General features: G+C 43.3%; 1 protein-coding gene across 1 annotated transcript in view; it reads left to right on the forward strand.

Annotated features, from left to right (window-relative positions):
- Positions 1 to 1,519: 1,519 nt before the first annotated feature.
- LOC138661931 (interleukin-13 receptor subunit alpha-1-like) overlaps positions 1,520 to 23,934 on the forward strand; it is an 84,751-nt gene continuing 62,336 nt past the window's right edge. The window contains exon 1 of the mRNA XM_069746937.1: positions 1,520 to 1,714. Coding sequence (XP_069603038.1) covers positions 1,630 to 1,714 — 85 coding nt within the window. The 5' untranslated portion in view covers positions 1,520 to 1,629. The remainder of the gene's footprint in view (positions 1,715 to 23,934) is intronic.

A 23,934-nucleotide genomic window follows, 5' to 3' on the forward strand; every position in this document is an offset into this window, starting at 1 on the left:
TTGTGGCGGACCGCCGGGAGCAAAAAACATTACATGTAAAGTTTTTTGCTGCCGACGGACCGCTTTTTCCGACCGCGCATGTGCGGCCGGAACTCCGCCCCCACCTCCCCGCAGCGGATGCGCAGAAAAAATGCATCCGCTGCCTCCGTTGTGCGGCGCATTCACTGCTAGCGTCGGAACCTCGGCCTACCGTTCCGTAGCCTACCGTTTTTGCTGCCTAGAGATGCAGAAACCTCGCAGAAATTTCTGCAAGCAAATGCTCAACGTGCGCACATAGCTTCAAAGTTTCCTGATGAGTCGTCTCTTAGGCTACGTTCACATTCGCGTCTTTGGACGCAGCGTCGTCGCTGCAAAACAACGAACGCGTCATGTGTCCCTATCTTTAACATTGGGGACGCATGTGCGTTCTTTTTCATGCGTTTCGGTGCGTTTCGCGACGCATGCGTCCTTTCGACACACCTGGCAGTGCGTTGCTAACGCAACATGTTGCATTTTTTCTGCGTCCAAAATTTTTTAAAAACGCTTGCGTCGCACTTGCGTTGTATTTGCGTCGATGAAGCAAATTGAAGTGTATTGGCAACGCAGAAGACGCAAGTACTTGCGTTGTTGTGCGTTGTAGGACGCATGCATTCTTTACTTTAAAAAAAAAAAAATGAAAAGACCCTATATAGTAAAAAAGGGTTGAACGCATGCGTCAAAAATGCATGCGTTCTACTTGCGTCTTTCGTGCGTCGTGCGTTGCATCCACGACGCTGCGTCCAAAGCCTCAAATGTGAACGTAGCCTAATAGGGACGGCGAAACTCGTAGAGACAATATGGTGGCGATATAAAGTGGAGACGTGGTACTTCTGTATAATGAGAGACACATACGGTTAATGTTTGTATGTCTACCCTGTCAGGTTTTACTGGTGAATGCCTGAGGGACATTTCGCACAGGATTTGATAAGACTTTGTGCATTTGTTTTTATATATCAGTTTGGGGGATTGTGACACTGAGCCCTAAATTACACCCCCGTGGGCTCAAATTACCAATTAAGGGACTTCTGGAGGAAATTGATCTGTCAGGATTTGATTCAGGGGGTCTCAGCCCACAGGGGGCTGAATACAAATGCACGTCACAATTTTCAGATTTATATTTTTAAAATCTTTAGAAAACCTCCTAATGTCCTTCACACTTCACAATTACTCTCCACTTTGTGTTGGTGAACTCGCATGAAATCCCAACAAAATACACAGGTTTGTGGCTGTAAAGTGAGAAAATGTGGAGAAGTTCAGGGGTATGAAGACTTTATCAAGGCGCTGTATACTGCAGCATGAAGGCAGTAGGGAGATGTAACCTCAGACACTGCAAAACGTCACATAGGAATTGTCAGAGGAGGAAACAATTAGCAACTGTCCGGCTGACATGAGGCAACTGCTCACAACCGCAGCCCGGTGAGAGATAACGGGGCCGAGCGTCACTCACCGCGACCTGCACTTACCTGAGCAGACCACGCCTCGGCGGTGTAGGCGGGAGATCGGGCGGAGTGAGGGCGGAGGCGTCCTGGACTGCAGGGAATGTGGCCGCGGTTACTGCGCTGCCGGGAATAGGAGAGCTGCAGCCCCGGGACTTACCGCACACTCACTGCCATGGACCTGACCGGCTGCCGCCTGCTGCTCCTGCTCTGCTGCCTGGCTGCCGACTGGTGCCGCGGCTCTGCGCACACCGGACCCGGTGAGTATCGGTCACAGCCCGGGACATGAGGCTGCAGGGAGCCCGGAGTAACCACCGCCTGCTGCTGTGGGGTGTACAGGAGCCATGCTACACAGCCGCACACGAATGTATCTGCTGTATATACACACTGCTCTATAGTATATGTATACACACGTGTACTGTATATATACTAGCATATATATGTCTGGTATATATACACACTGCTCTATAGTATATGTATACACACGTGTACTGTATATATACTAGCATATGTATACGGTATATATACACACTACTCTATAGTATATGTATACACACGTGTACTGTATATATACTAGCATATATATGTCTGGTATATATACACACTACTCTATAGTATATGTATACACACACGTGTACTGTATATATACTAGCATATGTATACGGTATATATACACACTACTCTATAGTATATGTATACACACGTGTACTGTATACATACTAGCATATGTATACGGTATATATACACAGTGTATACACACACACTAATCTATAGTATATGTATACACACACGTGTACTGTATACATACTAGCATATGTATACGGTATATATACACACTACTCTATAGTATATGTATACACACGTGTACTGTATACATACTAGCATATGTATACGGTATATATACACACTACTCTATAGTATATGTATACACACGTGTACTGTATACATACTACCATATATATGTCTATGGTATATATACACACTACTCTATAGTATATGTATACACACGTGTACTGTATACATACTAGCATATGTATACGGTATATATACACAGTGTATACACACACACTAATCTATAGTATATGTATACACACACGTGTACTGTATACATACTAGCATATGTATACGGTATATATACACACTACTCTATAGTATATGTATACACACGTGTACTGTATACATACTAGCATATGTATACGGTATATATACACACTACTCTATAGTATATGTATACACACGTGTACTGTATACATACTAGCATATGTATACGGTATATATACACACTACTCTATAGTATATGTATACACACGTGTACTGTATACATACTACCATATATATGTCTATGGTATATATACACACTACTCTATAGTATATGTATACACACACGTGTACTGTATACATACTAGCATATGTATGTCTATGGTATATATACAGTGTATATACTGTATCTACTGTATATACACACTAATCTATAGTATATGTATATACACACGTGCACTGTATACATACTAGCATATGTATGTATACGGTATATATACACAGTGTATATACTGTATCTACTGTATATACACACTACTCTATAGTATATGTACCGTATATACACACGTGTACTGTATACATACTAGCATATGTATGTATACAGTATATACACAGTGTATATACACACTAATCTATAGTATATGTATATACACACACGTGTACTGTATACATAATAGCATATATATGTCTATGGTATATATACACACTACTCTATAGTATATGTATACACACACGTGTACTGTATACATACTAGCATATATATGTCTATGGTATATATACAGTGTATATACTGTATCTACACACTAATCTATAGTATATGTATACACACACGTGTACTGTATACATACTAGCATATGTATACGGTATATATAGTGTATATACTGTATCTACTGTATATACACTAATCTATAGTATATGTATATACACACATGTGTACTGTATACATACTAGCATATGCATGTATACGGTATATATACACAGTGTATATCAGGGGTGTCAAACTGCATTCCTCGAGGGCTGCAAACAGGTCATGTTTTCAGGATTTCCTTGTACTGCACAGGTGATAATTTAATCACCTACACAAATAATGAGTTGGTGATTAAATTATCACCTGTGCAGTACAAGGAAATCCTGAAAACATGACCTGTTTGCAGCCCTCGAGGAATGCAGTTTGACACCCCTGGTGTATATAGTGTATCTACTGTATATACACTAATCTATAGTATATGTATATACACACGTGTACTATATACATACTAGCATATGTATGTATATGGTATATACACAGTGTATATACACACTCTAATCTATAGTATATGTATATACACACACACACGTGTACTGTATACATACTAGCATATGCATGTATGCAGTATATATACACAGTGTATATACACATTTGTATATACTGTATCTACTGTATATACACACTAATCTACAGTATGTGTGCATATATAAACACACTGCATACATACTAACAGATGTGTATATGGTGTATATATAAAGTGTATATACAGACTTATACTGTATGTACTGTATATAGTGTACTGTATATACTATATACACACTAATATATAGTACATATATACACATGTACTGTATATACACATACTAACGTGTATACAATGTGTGTGTGTATCTATATATATATATATATATAGACACCATATATATATATAGAACACCATGGTGTTCCAGAGGAGAAAGAGAAGATCAGACCAACACCCATCATTTATCCTCAACAACTGCGACCTCACAGGAACGGACAAATATACCTACCTGGGCCTAGAGATTCACCGGTCAGGGAACTTCAAACAAGCCATAGAGACCCTGAAAGACAAGGCCTGCAAAACCTTCTATGCCATCCGAAGGACACTCTACCATCTGAAGCCACCAGTGAGGGTCTGGCTAAAAATCTTCGACTCCATCATCGCCCCAATCCTCCTGTATGGCAGCGAAGTCTGGGGTCCTCACACCTACCCAGACTGGTCAAAGTGGGACTCCAGTCCAACAGAAATATTCCACCTGGAATTCTGCAAGCACCTTCTCCAGGTCCATCGGAGCACCTCCAACAGTGCTTGTCGGGCCGAGCTGGGCAGATTCCCTCTACACCTAACAGTTCTAAAGAGGGCGCTGTCATTCCGGGCTCACCTGCATAGGAGCAATCCAAGCTCCCACCACCATAAAGCCCTGATACATGAAGGTGAAACAGAAAAACCAGAACCCCCGGAACAGCCCAGCCAAACCCAACCGGAGCAGAACACCAATTACAACAACCTGACAAAAGCCGGAATTAGGAAGATGGCAGATGAAGGCCAGGAGAGGTATGTCAGTGACTGGAAGAATGATATCATCAGCTCACAGAAACTGACCATGTACCGGAGCCTACAGAGAGACTACAGACTGGCCCCATATCTGGAGAAACTCCCGGACCCCAGAGACCGCCAGATCCTGAGCCGATATAGACTCAGTGCCCACAGTCTGGCCATCGAATGTGGCCGACACAGGCAGAGCTACAAGCCCAGGGAGGAAAGACTGTGCCAACACTGTGATCAGGAGGCCATAGAGGACGAAACCCACTTCCTGCTACACTGCTCCAAATACTCAGCAGTGAGGGACACTCACTTCAGGAGACTCTCACATCTCTTCCCAGACTTCATCACCATGAAGGAGGAAGAGAAAACCTATATCTTGCTGGGAGAAGAAGAGAGAGCAGTGGAGATAGCAGCGTGGTATGTGAGCGAATGTCATAGACTACGAGAAAGAGAACTATGATGCCATGGACTATAGCCCCCAACCTGGACCTGCCCCATCCACCTCCCCTATGCCATGGACTATAGCCCCCACCCTGGATCTGCCCCATCCATCTCCCCTATGCCATGGACTATAGCCCCCACCCTGGATCTGCCCCATCCACCTCCCCCCACAGCTCCTACCCAACATCCCCTCAGTCCCTATCCCTATTGCCTCTATACACTTGCTTTGACAAAACTGATGTGTATTTGGTCCTGCCAATAAAGCTTCTTTGAATCTTGAATCTTGAATCTATATATATATATATATATAGATACACACACATACTAATATATGTGCTTGTATATTAGTACATATACACAATTATATATGTTGTACTTCATCATGTGTGTGTATTATATGCACGCATTAATACATATTGTATGTACTGTATATACACAGTAACATATGAACACATACACACATATGTAAATATATTGTAAGTACTATATATGTATACTAACCTATGTATACATACACGTATATACACACACTAATGTATACTTATATTGCACTAATATTTTGCATGGTCTGTGTACAGAGGTGTAGCTAGGGTTTTGGTTCAGGGAGGTGAAGCTTCTGAGTGGGCCCCTAACCAGGTAACCTTGATTACGGCCGGTTTCACACGTCAGTGGCTCCGGTACGTGTGGTGACAGTTTCATCACGTATCGGAGACACTGACTCACGTAGACACATTAAAATCAATGTGTCTCTGCACATGTCAGCGTGTTTTCACGGACCGTGTGTCCGTTTGGAAAACACGGAGACATGTCAGTGTTTGTGGGAACGCACGGATCACACGGACCCATTAAAGTCAATGGTTCCGTGTAAAACACGTAACGCACACGGATGCTGTCCGTGTGCAGTCCGTGTGCCGTGCAGGAGACAGCGCTACTGTAAGCGCTGTCCCCCCAGTTTGTGGTGCTGAAGCCCCATCTATTTCTTCTCTCCAGCAGCGTTCGCTGGAGAGAAGGAATGAAAAATCTTTTTTTTTTTTTTTTAAATAAAGTTCCCGGTAATCTCCCCCCTCCCGTCCCCTGTGCGCCCGCCCGCTGGCATTAAAATACTTACCCAGCTCCCTCGATGCTTCCATCCTCTCAGCGTCACAGCCCTTCCTGTATGAGCGGTCACGGGGTGCCGCACATTACAGTGATGAATATGCGGCTCCACCTCCCATAGGGGTGGAGCTGCATATTCATCACTGTAATAAGCGGCACCACGTGACCGCTCATACAGGAAGGGCTGTGACGCTGAGAGGAGACCTCGCGGGAGCTAGGTGAGTATTTCTATGCAAGGGGCCGGGCGGCGTACGGGGGATGGGAGGCGGGAGCTCACCAGCAAACTTTATTGTTAACAAAAAATAACAAAAACTTGATCTTTCATCTCTTCTCTCCTGCGGGGGAGAAGAGATGAATGCCGGCATAAGCACCACGCAGGGGGGAATAGCGCTTAGCGTAGCGCTGCCTCTCCTGCACGGTCCGTGTGGTCCTCAGGCGGCACACGGATGCCGCACGTGTGCCACACTGATGTGCCATGTGAGCACACGGACACGGATAATTCTGGTACCGATTTTTACGGTACTGGAATTACCTGAATGTGTGGGACAGGCCTACAGCTGGGTGACGCACCCTAACAGTGGAGGAGAACCTCAGCCGATGACTGCGATGTTACTGAAGATAATCTTTATATAAAGACCAACATGGATATTACCGCCATATGGTCAGTGGCAGCTACCACTCAGAATTACTGATATTTGTAGAATGGAATATATGACGGCTTTGATGAGAGCTCGAGTGGACAGATTTGATATGATTTGGGCTACCTGGGATTATTTTTGGGCTCAGATTGGCGGTTAGGGCTTATTTGTCTTAATATTCCTCCACTGTTTGTGCTCCCCCTTCTCCTTACCCGTTCCTGTCTGTGACTTTTCCTTGTTATATTGGTTTGGGCATCAGATAATGGACTACAGACTGGGCGGGCATGCAGTGGAATGAATCATTCTTTCCCAAGGTCTACAGGTCCTTCTCAAAAAATTAGCATATAGTGTTAAATTTCATTATTTACCATAATGTAATGATTACAATTAAACTTTCATATATTATAGATTCATTATCCACCAACTGAAATTTGTCAGGTCTTTTATTGTTTTAATACTGATGATTTTGGCATACAACTCCTGATAACCCAAAAAACCTGTCTCAATAAATTAGCATATTTCACCCATCCAATCAAATAAGTGTTTTTTAATAACAAACAAAAAAACCAACAAATAATAATGTTCAGTTATGCACTCAATACTTGGTCGGGAATCCTTTGGCAGAAATGACTGCTTCAATGCGGCGTGGCATGGAGGCAATCAGCCTGTGACACTGCTGAGATGTTATGGAGGCCCAGGATGCTTCAATAGCGGCCTTAAGCTCATCCAGAGTGTTGGGTCTTGCGTCTCTCAACTTTCTCTTCACAATATCCCACAGATTCTCTATGGGGTTCAGGTCAGGAGAGTTGGCAGGCCAATTGAGCACAGTAATACCATGGTCAGTAAACCATTTACCAGTGGTTTTGGCACTGTGAGCAGGTGCCAGGTCGTGCTGAAAAATGAAATCTTCATCTCCATAAAGCATTTCAGCCGATGGAAGCATGAAGTGCTCCAAAATCTCCTGATAGCTAGCTGCATTGACCCTGCCCTTGATGAAACACAGTGGACCAACACCAGCAGCTGACATGGCACCCCACACCATCACTGACTGTGGGTACTTGACACTGGACTTCAGGCATTTTGGCATTTCCTTCTCCCCAGTCTTCCTCCAGACTCTGGCACCTTGATTTCCGAATGACATGCAAAATTTTCTTTCATCAGAAAAAAGTACTTGGGACCACTTAGCAACAGTCCAGTGCTGCTTCTCTGTAGCCCAGGTCAGGCGCCTCTGCCGCTGTTTATGGTTCAAAAGTGGCTTTACCTGGGGAATGCGGCACCTGTAGCCCATTTCCTGCACACGCCTGTGCACGGTGGCTCTGGATGTTTCCACACCAGACTCAGTCCACTGCTTCCTCAGGTTCCCCAAGGTCTGGAATCGGTCCTTCTCCACAATCTTCCTCAGGGTCCGGTCTCCTCTTCTCGTTTACAGCGTTTTCTGCCACATTGTTTCCTTCCAACAGACTTACCATTGAGGTGCCTTGATACAGCACTCTGGGAACAGCCTATTTGTTGAGAAATTTCTTTCTGGGTCTTACCCTCTTGCTTGAGGGTGTCAATGATGGCCTTCTTGACATCTGTCAGGTCGCTAGTCTTACCCATGATGGGGGTTTTGAGTAATGAACCAGGCAGGGAGTTTATAAAAGCCTCAGGTATCTTTTGCATGTGTTTAGAGTTAATTAGTTGATTCAGAAGATTAGGGTAATAGGTCGTTTAGAGAACCTTTTCTTGATATGCTAATTTATTGAGAGAGGTTTTTTGGGTTATCAGGAGTTGTATGCCAAAATCATCAGTATTAAAACAATAATAGACCTGACAAATTTCAGTTGGTGGATAATGAATCTATAATATATGAAAGTTTAATTGTAATCATTACATTATGGTAAATAATGAAATTTAACACTATATGCTAATTTTTTGAGAAGGACCTGTATTTGGTACTATAAGCTCTTTCAGGCGTCTTTCTGCTATTTTGGCATTTACATTGCTCTTTGACTGACATCTAAAATGCTTCTGTTTCGTGATTTGGATTGATGTGTATATTTGTTTAAATATAAACGTTAATAAAAATTGACAGTTAAAAAAAAAATACAATAGCAAGTAAATGAACCTTTGCGGCAGACGAGGTAGAGCCTAGCTGCAGCCCTGCGTATATACCTGATTACCTGGTGTACACACTGCTCGTTACATTGTTGTTGTTTTTTCACTGGCACTGTGGTGTAACTGTATGGCTCCTTGCACAGCCCTGTTGTTGTTTTTTTTTTCTGTGCCCACAGGTTTTTTTTTATTTTTTTATACTATTATACTACTTTGATAACCCCTTCCAATTATACATCAACATAGTCTATTGCGGTCCAAGAAACGACTCCAACTCACAAATAATGAAATTAAAAAGCTAATTATTAAGTTAATTATATCAAGTGAAATAATGAGTGAAAGAAAAACCAGAAGTATCATATATAAGTAAATATGTATGATAAATAATATTAGAGCCATGGATATCCCATAATTTAAATATATAGTGCCCTGAACTGCCATTGACCTCCAATTTGCTTCAAGGGCAGGCTGTCAATAATTCAAATATTGACCAAATATAGAAGAAATGGTATACAGTATATATTACATATGTTATATTTTACATTGTTGTTGTTGCTATTTGCCCTGTTGTATTACACTTTTTTAATTCACAATTCTTCCCCCATTACTCACATGACAACTGAGATACTGCCATTCATTCTCTATATTACCTCCCCACGTCTGGGATCTCCGAATTCTGCACATGTGCCGGGTCCAGTCTCCTCTCTGACTTCCGGAAGGGCTTATTCATGTGACCGCAGTGCGTTCCACCGAGCACTATTCTGGAAGTCCCTTTGGCTATAAGGGAGCGGAGTTCCGATGACACGCGCTGCGGCATGTCCGATCACCATCCGACATTGCATATTTAATCAGTCCTCCCACCCCTGACCTCACATGCCCCCTGACGAAAGCAGCAGCGAAACGGCGCCCATCGGGTGTAGGGAAGCACAGTCAGCCACACGGACCACAACACCATTCCTTGCCCAGGTAATGATTATACAGTTGTGGCCAAAAGTATTGACACCCCTGCAATTCTGTCAGATAATACTCAGTTTCTTCCTGGAAATGATTGCAAACACAAATTCTTTGTTATTATTATCTTCATTTAATTTGTCTTAAATTAAAAAAAAACACAAAAAGAATTGTCTTAAAGCCAAATTGGATATAATTCCACACCAAACATAAAAAAGGGGGTGGACGAAAGTATTGGCACTGTTAGAAAAATCGTGTGATGCTTCTCCAATTTGTGTAATTAACAGCACCTGTAACTTACCTGTGGCACCTAACAGGTGTTGGCAATAACTAAATCACACTTGCAGCCAGTTGACATGGATTAAAGTTGACTCAACCTCTGTCCTGTGTCCTTGTGTGTACCACAAGGAGCATGGAGAAAAGAAAGAAGACCAAAGAACTGTCTGAGGACTTGAGAAACCAAATTGTGAGGAAGCATGAGCAATCTCAAGGCTACAAGTCTATCTCCAAAGACCTGAATGTTTCTGTGTCTACTGTGCACAGTGTCATCAAGAAGTTTAAAGCCCATGGCACTGTGGCTAACCTCCCTAGATGTGGACGGAAAAAAAAAATTGACAAGAGATTTCAGCGCAAGATTGTGCGGATGTTGGATAAAGAACCTCGACTAACGTCCAAACAAGTTCAAGCTGCCCTGCAGTCCGAGGGTACAACAGTGTCAACCCGTACTATCCGTCGGCGTCTGAATGAAAAGGGACTGTATGGTAGAAGACCCAGGAAGACCCCACTTCTTACCCCGAGACATAAAAAAGCCAGGCTGGAGTTTGCCAGAACTTACCTGAAAAAGCCTAAAACGTTTTGGAAGAATGTTCTCTGGTCAGATGAGACAAAAGTAGAGCTTTTTGGGCAAAGTCATCAACATAAAGTTTGCAGGAGAAAAAAAGAGGCATTCAAAGAAAAGAACACGGTCCCTACAGTCAAACATGGCGGAGGTTCCCTGATGTTTTGGGGTTGCTTTGCTGCCTCTGGCACTGGACTGCTTGACCGTGTGCATGGCATTATGAAGTCTGAAGACTACCTACAAATGTTTCAGCATAATGCAGGGCCCAGTGTGAGAGAGCTGGGTCTCCCTCAGAGGTCATGGGTCTTCCAGCAGGACAATGACCCAAAACACACTTCAAAAAGCACTAGAAAATGGTTTGAGAGAAAGCACTGGAGACTTCTAAGGTGGCCAGCAATGAGTCCAGACCTGAATCCCATAGAACACCTGTGGAGAGATCTAAAAATGGCAGTTTGGAGAAGGCACCCTTCAAATATCAGGGACCTGGAGCAGTTTGCCAAAGAAGAATGGTCTAAAATTCCAGCAGAACATTGTAAGAAACTCATTGATGGTTACCGGACGCAGTTGATCGCAGTTATTTTGGCTAAAGGTTGTGCAACCAAGTATTAGGCTGAGGGTGCCAATACTTTTGTCTGGCCCATTTTTGGAGTTTTGTGTGAAATGATCAATGTTTTGCTTTTTGCTTCATTCTCTTTTGTGTTTTATCATTTAAGACAAATTAAATGAAGATAATGATACCAAAGAATTTGTGATTGCAATCATTTTCAGAAAGAAACTGAGTATTATCTGACAGAATTGCAGGGGTGTGAATACTTTTGGCCACAACTGTAGGTGTATCGGCACCTTATTACCCCTACTGCGATACATTTGCAATGTTTGGTGTAAACCTATGGGATCATTTTTGGAGTGCTTCTTTTCCGGTGGGGATACTATTGATATGTAAGCATAGCGAATGGTTGCACTTGCATATCTCAGCCCCTGCATTTCTATAGCCTCCTTGTAGAGAGCATTCTTAACTGAGAGCAGCATTATTGATTTTCTTCCAACCCACTGGCACCTCCGAACTGCACAATATTTGCTATTTAAGTGGCAGCATTCATTCTGGTGCATCTCAGTGTATTTTAGTGGTTCCTTCTACTGCCTTTCTCCGTTTTTGGTCCCACTGTATTACTGTGTATTTTTCTTCCCTCTTTTTTGGAGGTTTATAGCCTGCCTTTTTTTAGTCTTTACTACTTTATTGTCTTTCATTTTTTTTACTAAATAAAAATTAACTTTAATTTCATTCTTTGTGAGTTGGAGTTGCTTCTTGTCTAGCGGCAATGGAACGCGATAGACTATGTTGATGTATTTAATTTGAAACGTCTTAACGTTTATTGCCCTTTTGGACATATAGGAATTACCCTTGTTAATCATGTGTCAGACATCAGGAGGAAGTTGGTGGCCAGCCGCAGCTCCGGCTTCCTCCTGGTGTCCGAATGTGGGAAGAATAAAGGCAGCGCTGATTTGGCAAAGGGCTACCATGACATTAGGCTATATGCACAAATTGTGGATTAGACTGTGGAATTTTCTGTGCAGGTTCTGCATTTCTTGGCAGAAAACGCAGGTCAGAATCTGCACTTTTTTGGGGGGTTTTTTTTTTCAGATTTTGTGCAGGTTTTTTTTTGTGGATTCTTTGTGGATTTCTTCCTTTTTTTACCCCTGTGGATTTCTATTTCTATTATGGAATGGGTGCAGAAACCCAGAAGCCCCCCGATCTGGCCGGTACACTGCTCCGGCTCCCCTCCATCCAGTGCTCCGCTCCCCCCCGTGCTCTTGTCCGCTCCCCCCGTGCTCCAATCACCCCCCCCCCCCGTGCTCCAATCACCCCCCCTGCATTCCGATCCACCCCCCCCCGTGCTCCGTTCCACCCCCCCGTGCTCCGTTCCAGCCCCCCCGTGCTCCGTTCCAGCCCCCCCCGTGCTCCGTTCCAGCCCCCCCGTGCTCCGTTCCACGCCCCCCGTGCTCCGTTCCACGCCTGCCGCGCTCCGATTCCCCCCCCCCCCGTGCTCAGATCCCCCCCCCCCCCCCCCCCGTGGTCCTCCACCCACCCCATCATACTTACCGATCCTGCCGGGGTCCCGTCTGTCTTCTCCCTGGGCGCCGCCATCTTCCAAAATGGCGGGCGCATGCGCAGTGCGCCCGCCGAATCTGCCGGCCGGCAGATTCGTTCCAAAGTGCATTTTGATCACTGAGATAGATTATATCTCAGTGATCAAAATAAAAAAAAATAATAAATTTCCCCCCCCCCCCTTTGTCACCCCCATAGGTAGGGACAATAAAAAAATAAAGAAATTTTTTTTTTCCACTAATGTTAGAATAGGGTTAGGGGTAGGGTTAGGGCTAGGGTTAGGGCTAGGGTTAGGGCTAGGGTTAGGGTTTCGGTATGTGCACACGTATTCTGGTCCTCTGCGGATTTTTCCGCTGCGGATTTGATAAATCCGCAGTGCTAAACCGCTGCGGATTTATGGCGGATTTACCGCGTTTTTTTCTGCGCATTTCACTGCGGTTTTACAATTGCGATTTTCTATTTGAGCAGTTGTAAAACCGCTGCGGAATCCGCACAAAGAAGTGACATGCTGCGGAATGTAAACCGCTGCGTTTCTGTGCAGTTTTTCCGCAGCATGTGTACAGCGATTTTTGTTTCCCATAGGTCTACATTGAACTGTAAACTCATGGGAAACTGCTGCGGATCTGCAGCGTTTTCCGCAGTGTGCACATACCTTTAGAATTAGGCTATGTGCACACGGTGCGGATTTGGCTGCGGATTGGCAGCAGTATTCCATCAGGATTACAGTACCATGTAAACATATGAAAAACCAAATCCGCTGTGCCCATGGTGCAGAAAATACCGCGCGGAAACGCTGCGTTGTATTTTCCGCAGCATGTCAATTCTTTGTGCGGATTCCGCAGCGTTTTACACCTGTTCCTCAATAGGAATCCGCAGGTGAAATCCGCGGAAAATCCGCAGGTAAAACGCAGTGCCTTTTACCCGCGGATTTTTCAAAAATGGTGCGGAAATATCTCACACGAATCCGCAACGTGAGCACATAGCCTTAGGGTTAGGGTTGGAATTAGGGTTGTGGTTAGGGTTGTGATTAGGGTTATGGCTACAGTTGGGATTAGGGTTAGGGGTGTGGGGGGGGGGTTAGTGTTGGAGGTAGAATTGAGGGGTTACCACTGTTTAGGCACATCAGGGGTCTCCAAACGCAACATGGCGCCACCATTGATTCCAGCCAATCTTGTATTCAAAAAGTCAAATGGTGCTCCCTCACTTCCGAGCCCTGACGTGTGCCCAAACAGTGGTTTACCCCCACATATGGGGTATCAGTGTACTCAGGATAAACTGCGCAACAATTACTGGGGTCCAATTTCTCCTGTTACCCTTGTGAATCTAAAAAAATGCTTGCTAAAACATCATTTTTGAGGAAAGAAAAATGATTTTTTATTTTCACGGCTCTGCGTTGTAAACGTCTGTGAAGCACTTGGGGGTTCAAAGTGCTCACCACATATCTAGATAAGTTCCTTGGGGGGTCTAGTTTCTAAAATGGGGTCAATTGTGGGGGGTTTCTACTGTTTAGGCACATCAGGGGCTCTGCAAACGCAACGTGACGCCCGCAGAGCATTCCATCAAAGTCTGCATTTCAAAACGTCACTACATCACTTCCGAGCCCCGACGTGTGCCCAAACAGTGGTTTACCCCCACATATGGGGTATCAGCGTACTCAGGAGAAACAGGACAACAACTTATGGGGTCCAATTTCTCCTGTAACCCTTGGGAAAATAAAAAATTCTGGGCTAAATAATTATTTTTGAGGAAAGAAAACGTATTTATTATTTTCACGGCTCTGCATTATAAACTTCTATGAAGCACTTGGGGGTTCAAAGTGCTCACCACACATCTAGATAAGTTCCTTTCGGGGTCTAGTTTCCAAAATGGGGTCACTTGTGGGGGGTTTCTACTGTTAAGCCACATCAGGGGCTCTGCAAACGCAACGTGACGCCCACAGAGCATTCCATCAAAGTCTGCATTTCAAAATGTCACTACTTCACTTCCGAGCCCCGGCATGTGCCCAAACAGTGATTTACCCCCACATATGGGGTATCAGCATACTCAGGAGAAACTGGACAACAACTTTTGGGGTCAAATTTCTCCTGTTACCCTTGGGAAAATAAAAAATTGCAGGCTAAAAGATCATTTTTGAGAAAATAATTTTTATTTTTTTATTTTCATGGCTCTGCGTTATAAACTTCTGTGAAGCACTTGGGGGTTCAAAGTCCTCACCACACATCTAGATTAGTTCCTTTGGGGGTCTAGTTTCCAAAATGGGGTCATTTCTGGGGGATCTCCAATGTTTAGGCACACAGGGGCTCTCCAAACGCGACATGGTGTCCGCTAACAATTGGAGCTAATTTTCCAGTCAAATGGCGCGCCTTCCCTTCCGAGCCCTGCCGAGTGCCCAAACAGTGGTTTACCCCCACATATGAGGTATCGGCGTACTCGGGAGAAATTGCCCAACAAAGTTTATGATCCATTTTATCCTACTGCCCATGTGAAAATGAAAAAATTGAGGCGAAAAGAATTTTTTTGTGAAAATAAAGTACTTTTTCATTTTTACAGATCAATTTGTGAAGCACCTGAGGGTTTAAAGTGCTCACTAGGCATCTAAATAAGTTCCTTGGGGGGGGTCTAGTTTCCAAAATGGGGTCACTTGTGGGGGAGCGCCAATGTTTAGGCACACAGGAGCTATCCAAACGCGACATGGTGTCCGCTAACGATGGAAATAATTTTTCATTCAAAAAGTCAAATGGCGCTCCTTCCCTTCCGAGCCTTACCATGTGCCCAAACAGTGGTTTACCCCCACATGTGAGGTATTAGTGTACTCAGGAGAAATTGCCCAACACATTTTAGGATCCATTTTATCCTGTTGCCCATGTGAAAATGAAAAAATTGAGGCTAAAAGAATTTTTTTGTGAAAAAAAAGTACTTTTTCATTTTTACAGATCAATTTGTGAAGCACCTGGGGGTTCAAAGTGCTCACTATGCATCTAGATAAGTTCCTTGGGGCGTCTAGTTTCCAAAATGGGGTCACTTGTGGGGGAGCTCCAATTTTTAGGCACACGGGTGCTCTCCAAACGTGACATGGTGTCCGCTAAAGAGTGGAGCCAATTTTTGATTCAAAAAGTCAAATGGCGCTCCTTCCCTTCCAAGCCCTGCCGTGCGCCCAAACATTGTTTTACCCCCACATATGAGGTATCAGCGTACTCAGGACAAATTGGACAACAACTTTCGTGGTTCAGTTTCTCCTTTTACCATTGGGAAAATAAAAAAATTGTTGCTAAAAGATAATTTTTGTGACTAAAAAGTTAAATGTTCATTTTTTCCTTCCATGTTGCTTCTGCTGCTGTGAAGCACCTGAAGGGTTAATAGACTTCTTGAATGTGGTTTTGAGTACCTTGAGGGGTGCAGTTTTTAGAATGGTGTCACTTTTGGGTACTTTCAGCCATATAGACCCCTCAAACTGACTTCAAATGTGAGGTGGTCCCTAAAAAAAATGGTTTTGTAAATTTCGTTGTAAAAATGACAAATCGCTGGTCAAATTTTAACCCTTATAACTTCCTAACAAAAAAAAATTTTGTTTCCAAAATTGTGCTGATGTAAAGTAAACATGTGGGAAATGTTATTTATTAACTATTTTGTGTCACATATCTCTCTGGTTTAACAGAATAAAAATTCAAAATGTGAAAATTGCGAAATTTTCAAAATTTTCGCCAAATTTCCGTTTTTATCACAAATAAACGCAGAATTTATTGACCTAAATTTACCACTAACATGAAGCCCAATATGTCACGAAAAAACAGTCTCAGAACCGCTAGGATCCGTTGAAGCGTTCCTGAGTTATTACCTCATAAAGGGACAATGGTCAGAATTGCAAAAAACGGCAAGGTCTTTAAGGTCAAAATAGGCTGGGTCATGAAGGGGTTAATACCTAGGTACCTCAAACAACAAACTAGAGGCCACTAGGAGTAGGACACAATTCACATCAAATGGCTATGCTGTGCACAACAGGCAAAAAATTGATATAGTGTGATACCTCATGAATATGATCCTCCTAATACCGCATCTAATTCAAGCCACTGGCATAAGCCTAAATGGCAGGAAAGCTAAAAGGAGTACTAATATAAGCTTTAATCACTATCTGGATCATGCCATGGCACCCATAAGGTATGCATTTATAAGTGTGTTACCTGTGGCGTGCCCACGTCCTAGTATCCGACCCACCCCTATGGGAGGTGGAGCCGCATATTCATCACTGTAATGTGCGACACCACGTGACCGCTGATACAGGAAGAGCTGCGACGCTGAGAGGATGGAAGCGCCGAGGGAGCTGGGAAAGTATTTTAATGCCAGCGGGCGGGCGCACAGGGGGTGGGAGGGGGTTGATTACCGGGAACTTTATCAACAAAAAGAAAAAAGATTTTTCATTCATTCTCTCCAGCGAATGCTGCTGGAGAGAAGAAATGAATGGGGCTTCAGCACCACAAGCTGGGGGGACAGCGCTTACAGTAACGCTGTCTCCTGCACGGCACACAGACTGCACTCGGACAGCATCCGTGTGCGGTACGTGTTTTACACGGACCCATTGACTTTAATGGGTTCGTGTGATCCGTGCGTTCCCACAAACACTGAAATGTCTCCGTGTTTTCCAAACGGACACACGGTCCGTGAAAACACGCTGACATGTGCAGAGACACATTGATTTTAATGTGTCTACTTGAGTCAGTGTCTCCGGTACGTGAGGAAACTGTCATCTCACGTACCGGAGCCACTGACGTGTGAAACCGGCCTAACATGGAGACAAGTGCTATCTGTCAACTGTCAAAACGACTCATAGCACTTGTCCGATTATTACTTCTTCATGCAAGAGCCCCTAAGTTTTTCAGGGGCAATCATGGTGATTGAGAAGGGGTCTTCCGAGTAGTGGACAACCCCTTTAATTCTCCTTTACTACTATGGGAGCTTTAAATGCTGATTTCACATATCCATATCATAGTCTGTGTCCATAACACAATACCTGGCTGGGCCACCAGTTTCCTGGCCCGAATTAGCAGCCTATGAGGCTATTAGTTCAGGTCGGATGACATGCAGTTCGCCTGAGTGTTGGGCCCCAAACGTAGACTGTTAGTACAGATGTGTGAATTCAGCTCTTTCCTGTATGCCTTAAAGGTCTGTCATGAGACAACACCTTCAAAACGTGTCCAATTGCCCCTTTGTTTTGTTGCCTATTACCCAATGAAGAAACAATCCTCCATAAAGCTGCATAAAAGGCGATGGGTGTCAGATTGTGGGACACACTTTGGTTCTTGTTTTAAACTTGCTCTTAGTCGGCAAGAGAGCTAAGACAAATTAATAAGTTATATGTAACCGTAAATGGTGCCTATAAAAAATACAACCAGTCCTGAAAAAGAGACTTCATACAACTTTTGTTAACATAATAATTATTTTCCCTAAATCATTTTAAAGGGAATCTGTCAGCTGGATTTCACCCCCTCAAGCTATTTATATTCTCATGTAGCTCTTTGAAAAACACATCAAGCAACACCTTTTACATGGCCAGAATGGAGGAATCAGTGCTCCAATTGATATACCATGGCCCTTCAGTTTCATTTGCATATCTGAAGCCTCGGTCACTCCAGCTCTATTCTCCCCCCAGCGTCGCTTCCTGCTTGACTGACGGCTCTTTTGCCTGAAATCGCAAAGTGTAGAGGTATCAGTTAAGCAGGAGAAGGTGGCTCTGGGTGAGGAATAGAGCTGGAGCGACAGAGGCTTTGGATCTACAATAGCTTTTCAGCCTCATTTGCATATGAATATAAACGGCGATATCTCAGGAACGTTCTGGCCATGTAAAGGTACTGCTGGACTTGTCTTTGAAAGAGCTACATGAGCATATAAAGAGTACCAAGGTATTTTGATACGTTCGATTAAAATCATGTGCGGATTACATGCAGATTCTCCTCATCTCCTTGAGTAAGAAAAATTAACTTGCGGATTTTAAAGTCACTGCAAGTCAGTTTACACAATGTGAAAAAAAACAGAATGAGCATTTAGATAACGCCCATACACTACTTTTTTTGTGCAGTTAAATACGCAGCATCAAAAATGTTCCAAATACTCGTCGTGGGAACTTGGCCTTAAAGAGGTTGTCCAGTCTAAAATGACGCTTAAAGGGTTCACGAACAAAAGTTGATTTTAATCAATATATTTTGGAATAATAATAACTTCCACATTTGGATGTTGCTGTACCACATCTCCTGGCAGGGGAGGAAGGAAAAGCGAGTACACAGACAGAATCAGCTGTGATCCGCTGCTGTCCTTTCTGGGAGGTAAAACATTTCCCTGCTTGTTTTTAAGGAATTTTTTTCTTCAAACAAGGAATCATTTGTGATTGCATGCTGGAATATCTGTATATTTTATTTAATCCAATCCAATTGTGGAAATTATTATTATTCCAAGGTCTGTTTATTAAAATTAATTAATCCTGACTTGTGAATCCTCTCATAGCTTGCATTGTGCAGTGCCATGAGCAACGATCACTTGACTGCAAGTATGCGATATGCGTACCACTGGCCAGAACCCAACTACACTGTTTCCCAATGCGCTCAATGCAAGTACAGGTCCTTCTCAAAAAATTATCATATAGTGTTAAATTTCATTATTTACCATAATGTAATGATTACAATTAAACTTTCATATATTATAGATTCATTATCCACCAAATGAAATTTGTCAGGTCTTTTATTGTTTTAATACTGATGATTTTGGCATACAACTCCTGATAACCCAAAAAACCTGTCTCAATAAATTAGCATATCAAGAAAAGGTTCTCTAAACGACCTATTACCCTAATCTTCTGAATCAACTAATTAACTCTAAACACATGCAAAAGATACCTGAGGCTTTTATAAACTCCCTGCCTGGTTCATTACTCAAAACCCCCATCATGGGTAAGACTAGCGACCTGACAGATGTCAAGAAGGCCATCATTGACACCCTCAAGCAAGAGGGTAAGACCCAGAAAGAAATTTCTCAACAAATAGGCTGTTCCCAGAGTGCTGTTTCAAGGCACCTCAATGGTAAGTCTGTTGGAAGGAAACAATGTGGCAGAAAACGCTGTACAACGAGAAGAGGAGACCGGACCCTGAGGAAGATTGTGGAGAAGGACCGATTCCAGACCTTGGGGAACCTGAGGAAGCAGTGGACTGAGTCTGGTGTGGAAACATCCAGAGCCACCGTGCACAGGCGTGTGCAGGAAATGGGCTACAGGTGCCGCATTCCCCAGGTAAAGCCACTTTTGAACCATAAACAGCGGCAGAGGCGCCTGACCTGGGCTACAGAGAAGCAGCACTGGACTGTTGCTAAGTGGTCCCAAGTACTTTTTTCTGATGAAAGCAAATTTTGCATGTCATTCGGAAATCAAGGTGCCAGAGTCTGGAGGAAGACTGGGGAGAAGGAAATGCCAAAATGCCTGAAGTCCAGTGTCAAGTACCCACAGTCAGTGATGGTGTGCGGTGCCATGTCAGCTGCTGGTGTTGGTCCACTGTGTTTCATCAAGGGCAGGGTCAATGCAGCTAGCTATCAGGAGATTTTGGAGCACTTCATGCTTCCATCGGCTGAAATGCTTTATGGAGATGAAGATTTCATTTTTCAGCACGACCTGGCACCTGCTCACAGTGCCAAAACCACTGGTAAATGGTTTACTGACCATGGTATTACTGTGCTCAATTGGCCTGCCAACTCTCCTGACCTGAACCCCATAGAGAATCTGTGGGATATTGTGAAGAGAAAGTTGAGAGACGCAAGACCCAACACTCTGGATGAGCTTAAGGCCGCTATTGAAGCATCCTGGGCCTCCATAACATCTCAGCAGTGTCACAGGCTGATTGCCTCCATGCCACGCCGCATTGAAGCAGTCATTTCTGCCAAAGGATTCCCGACCAAGTATTGAGTGCATAACTGAACATTATTATTTGTTGGTTTTTTTGTTTGTTATTAAAAAACACTTTTATTTGATTGGATGGGTGAAATATGCTAATTTATTGAGACAGGTTTTTTGGGTTATCAGGAGTTGTATGCCAAAATCATCAGTATTAAAACTGGTGGATAATGAATCTATAATATATGAAAGTTTAATTGTAATCATTACATTATGGTAAATAATGAAATTTAACACTATATGCTAATTTTTTGAGAAGGACCTGTATATGGAGCATGACTGGAAACAGCCTAGTCGGGTTCTGGCCAGTAGTATACCTATCGCTAACTTGTGGTCACATGACCGTTGTTCCCGGCACTGACATCCAAGAATCACAGCGTGCAATGCACACTATGTGAGGATATATAAGTCTGTAGTCACATGTAGAGTGACTGCAAACTTGTCATTTTAGACCGGACAACCACTTTAAACTTTCTTATAAGATCCAATCTCATATGTAAGCCTTAGCAGTATGACAACCGCACTGGCGAAATCTCCTAATAAATGCCCAGGGACCTGTTAGTCCGCTGAGCACCTGTGCCCATTGCATGGGCACTAACACATTGCATGGGCACTACCACATTGCATGGGCACTACCACATTGCCTGTGGCAGCAGGAGCAGGTCCGCGGCTGTAATATAAGCACTGGCCCTGCGTTTTCCTCTGATATCAGAAGTAATGGAGGGTCAACTGTGCCCCCCCCCCCCCCAAGGTTGCACGGTCTGCACAATGCCTTAGGTGGGTAGTGTAGTTTTTGCATTAGCAAAACTGCATATAAGCAGAAGTCCCATTCCCTTCTCATGGTGTTTACTTAGTTTTAGTAATGTCAGCTTTCGTGCAACTTAATCCACCTTTCACTCTGCTCATAAGTGTCGGTGGAATTCATGGAATCCTTGTTTATCTACTGTACAACCTCCGGCACTGAGCGTGTCTGACCCGTACATGACATGAAATGGAGGTTTTCAGCTACAATTGAGAATCCACTTAGCATGCACAGGAAGAACCCACAGCTGGGATGTTGCACAAACCTTCAGTCAGGCCACGTTCTGTATCTGGTCAGTATTTTCCATCAGTATGTGTAGCCAAAACCAGGAGTGGGTGATAAATACAGGAGTGGTGACGTGTTTCTATTATACTTGTCCTCTGATTGTTCCACTCTTGATTTTGATTTACAAATGCTGATGGAAAATCCTGACCAAATACTGACGTTATGTATGTGGCCTTAAAAAAAAAAAAACCCTACCTGTAGGAGTCATAACTACAGGACAGACCAAAAGTTTGGACAAACCTTCTCATTTAAAGATTTTTCTGTATTTTCATGACTATGAAAATTGGATATTCACACTGAAGGCATCAAAACTATGAATTAACACATGTGGAATTATATACGTAACAAAAAAATGTGAAACGGCTGAAAATATGTCTTATATTCTAGGTTCTTCAAAGTAGCCACCTTTTGCTTTGATGACTGCTTTGCACACTCTTGGCATTGTCTTGATGAGCTTCAAGAGGTAGTCACCGGGAATGGTTTTCCCTTCACAGGTGTGCCCTGTCAGGTTTAATAAGTGGGGTTTCTTGCCTTATAAATGGGGTTGGGACCATCAGTTGTGTTGTGCAGAAGTCTGGTGGATACACAGCTGATAGTCCTACTGAATAGACTGTGAGAATTTTTATTATGGCAAGATCCAAGAAGTATCATTTCTCCTTGCGGAGAGTGACATGATATGGCAAGAAAAATGCAGCTAAGGAAAGAAAAATGAGTGGCCATCATTACTTTAAGAAATTAAGGTGAGTCAGTCTGAAAAATTGGGCGAACTTTGAAAGTGTTACCAATTTCAATAAATATATTGGAATAATTTATAAGAAATCATAGTACCCAAAAACAACAAATTTTTATTAAATATTGTTAAAAAACCACCAACCTGTGGCTGCACCAAACAACAACAAACACACCGTGTAAAAACTAGTGTGGGGGACTGAACATACCCTGCATGGTGTCTATACTGAAGTCTGCCTATCTGCGGGGGTTGGCGCCCTATGGGATGCGTAATGGCGCCCCCGCTCAGCGTCGGCTGACCCTAGGGTCCATGAGTTAACCCTGACAATCCAATTGGGTCCCTCTACCCACACAATCATGTACTAAAGGTCCCCTATAGACTAAACATAGATCACACCTATGCCTAGGGAGTCCTAAACCCCACACCGTGCAATAAAAACAATGGAGAACATGTATATAGGCTTTTTACGGAAATGCAATGTGCTTATCGTCCTTGCTCCAGATAATATGTAAAAGGAGTAATTGAACGACTTTCTCTGGATAACTACAATTGACATTCACCTATACCATGAGATATATAAATATAATATTGATGTTGATGTTGTAAACCATAGAATCCCGGCTAATCTATAACACTAATACAATCCATGCAGCCTACATCACATATACATATCCCAGACTGGCAAAATGCTTAAATGCCAACCAATTCCAATGTACATAATCAGCCTGTAGCCAATGTATCTCTACCGCATTCCCTAAGGAATGTAACACATGGGTAGGTATATTCAAAGAAAATTGGTACTCATCATCAGGTAAGGTGCTGTCTGCCTAATGTCTGTGTAGCCTCAACACGTTTCGCCTCTCTGGCTCATTAGGAGGCTCGATTTCGTGCAATGTGTCTCGATGGTTTATGATCCAAATAGAACATGATGCTTTTACCTCAGTTTAAAAGGAGCCGCCAGAGCGTTCAGTGCATGTACTTCCTATTTACGGCCCGGAAAGTAGATCGAAAGACCTTTCTCATAGGGCCCGAGAAATGGTTCAGTGCGCCTGCTCAGGATGGAGCACTCAACTCCATCCTGCGTTCCACCATCAACTTACTGCGCATGATCGCCATGACAGCCAGTAGTCTCTAATGAGGGTACTGCACCGCTATATCTATGTGGATACTGCGCACGCGTCGGATTAATCACTTGTCTCCTCCCCACGATGCACAGCCTCCG

Source organism: Ranitomeya imitator, chromosome 2, assembly GCF_032444005.1.
Source record: "Ranitomeya imitator isolate aRanImi1 chromosome 2, aRanImi1.pri, whole genome shotgun sequence".
Taxonomy (NCBI): Eukaryota; Metazoa; Chordata; class Amphibia; order Anura; family Dendrobatidae; genus Ranitomeya; species Ranitomeya imitator.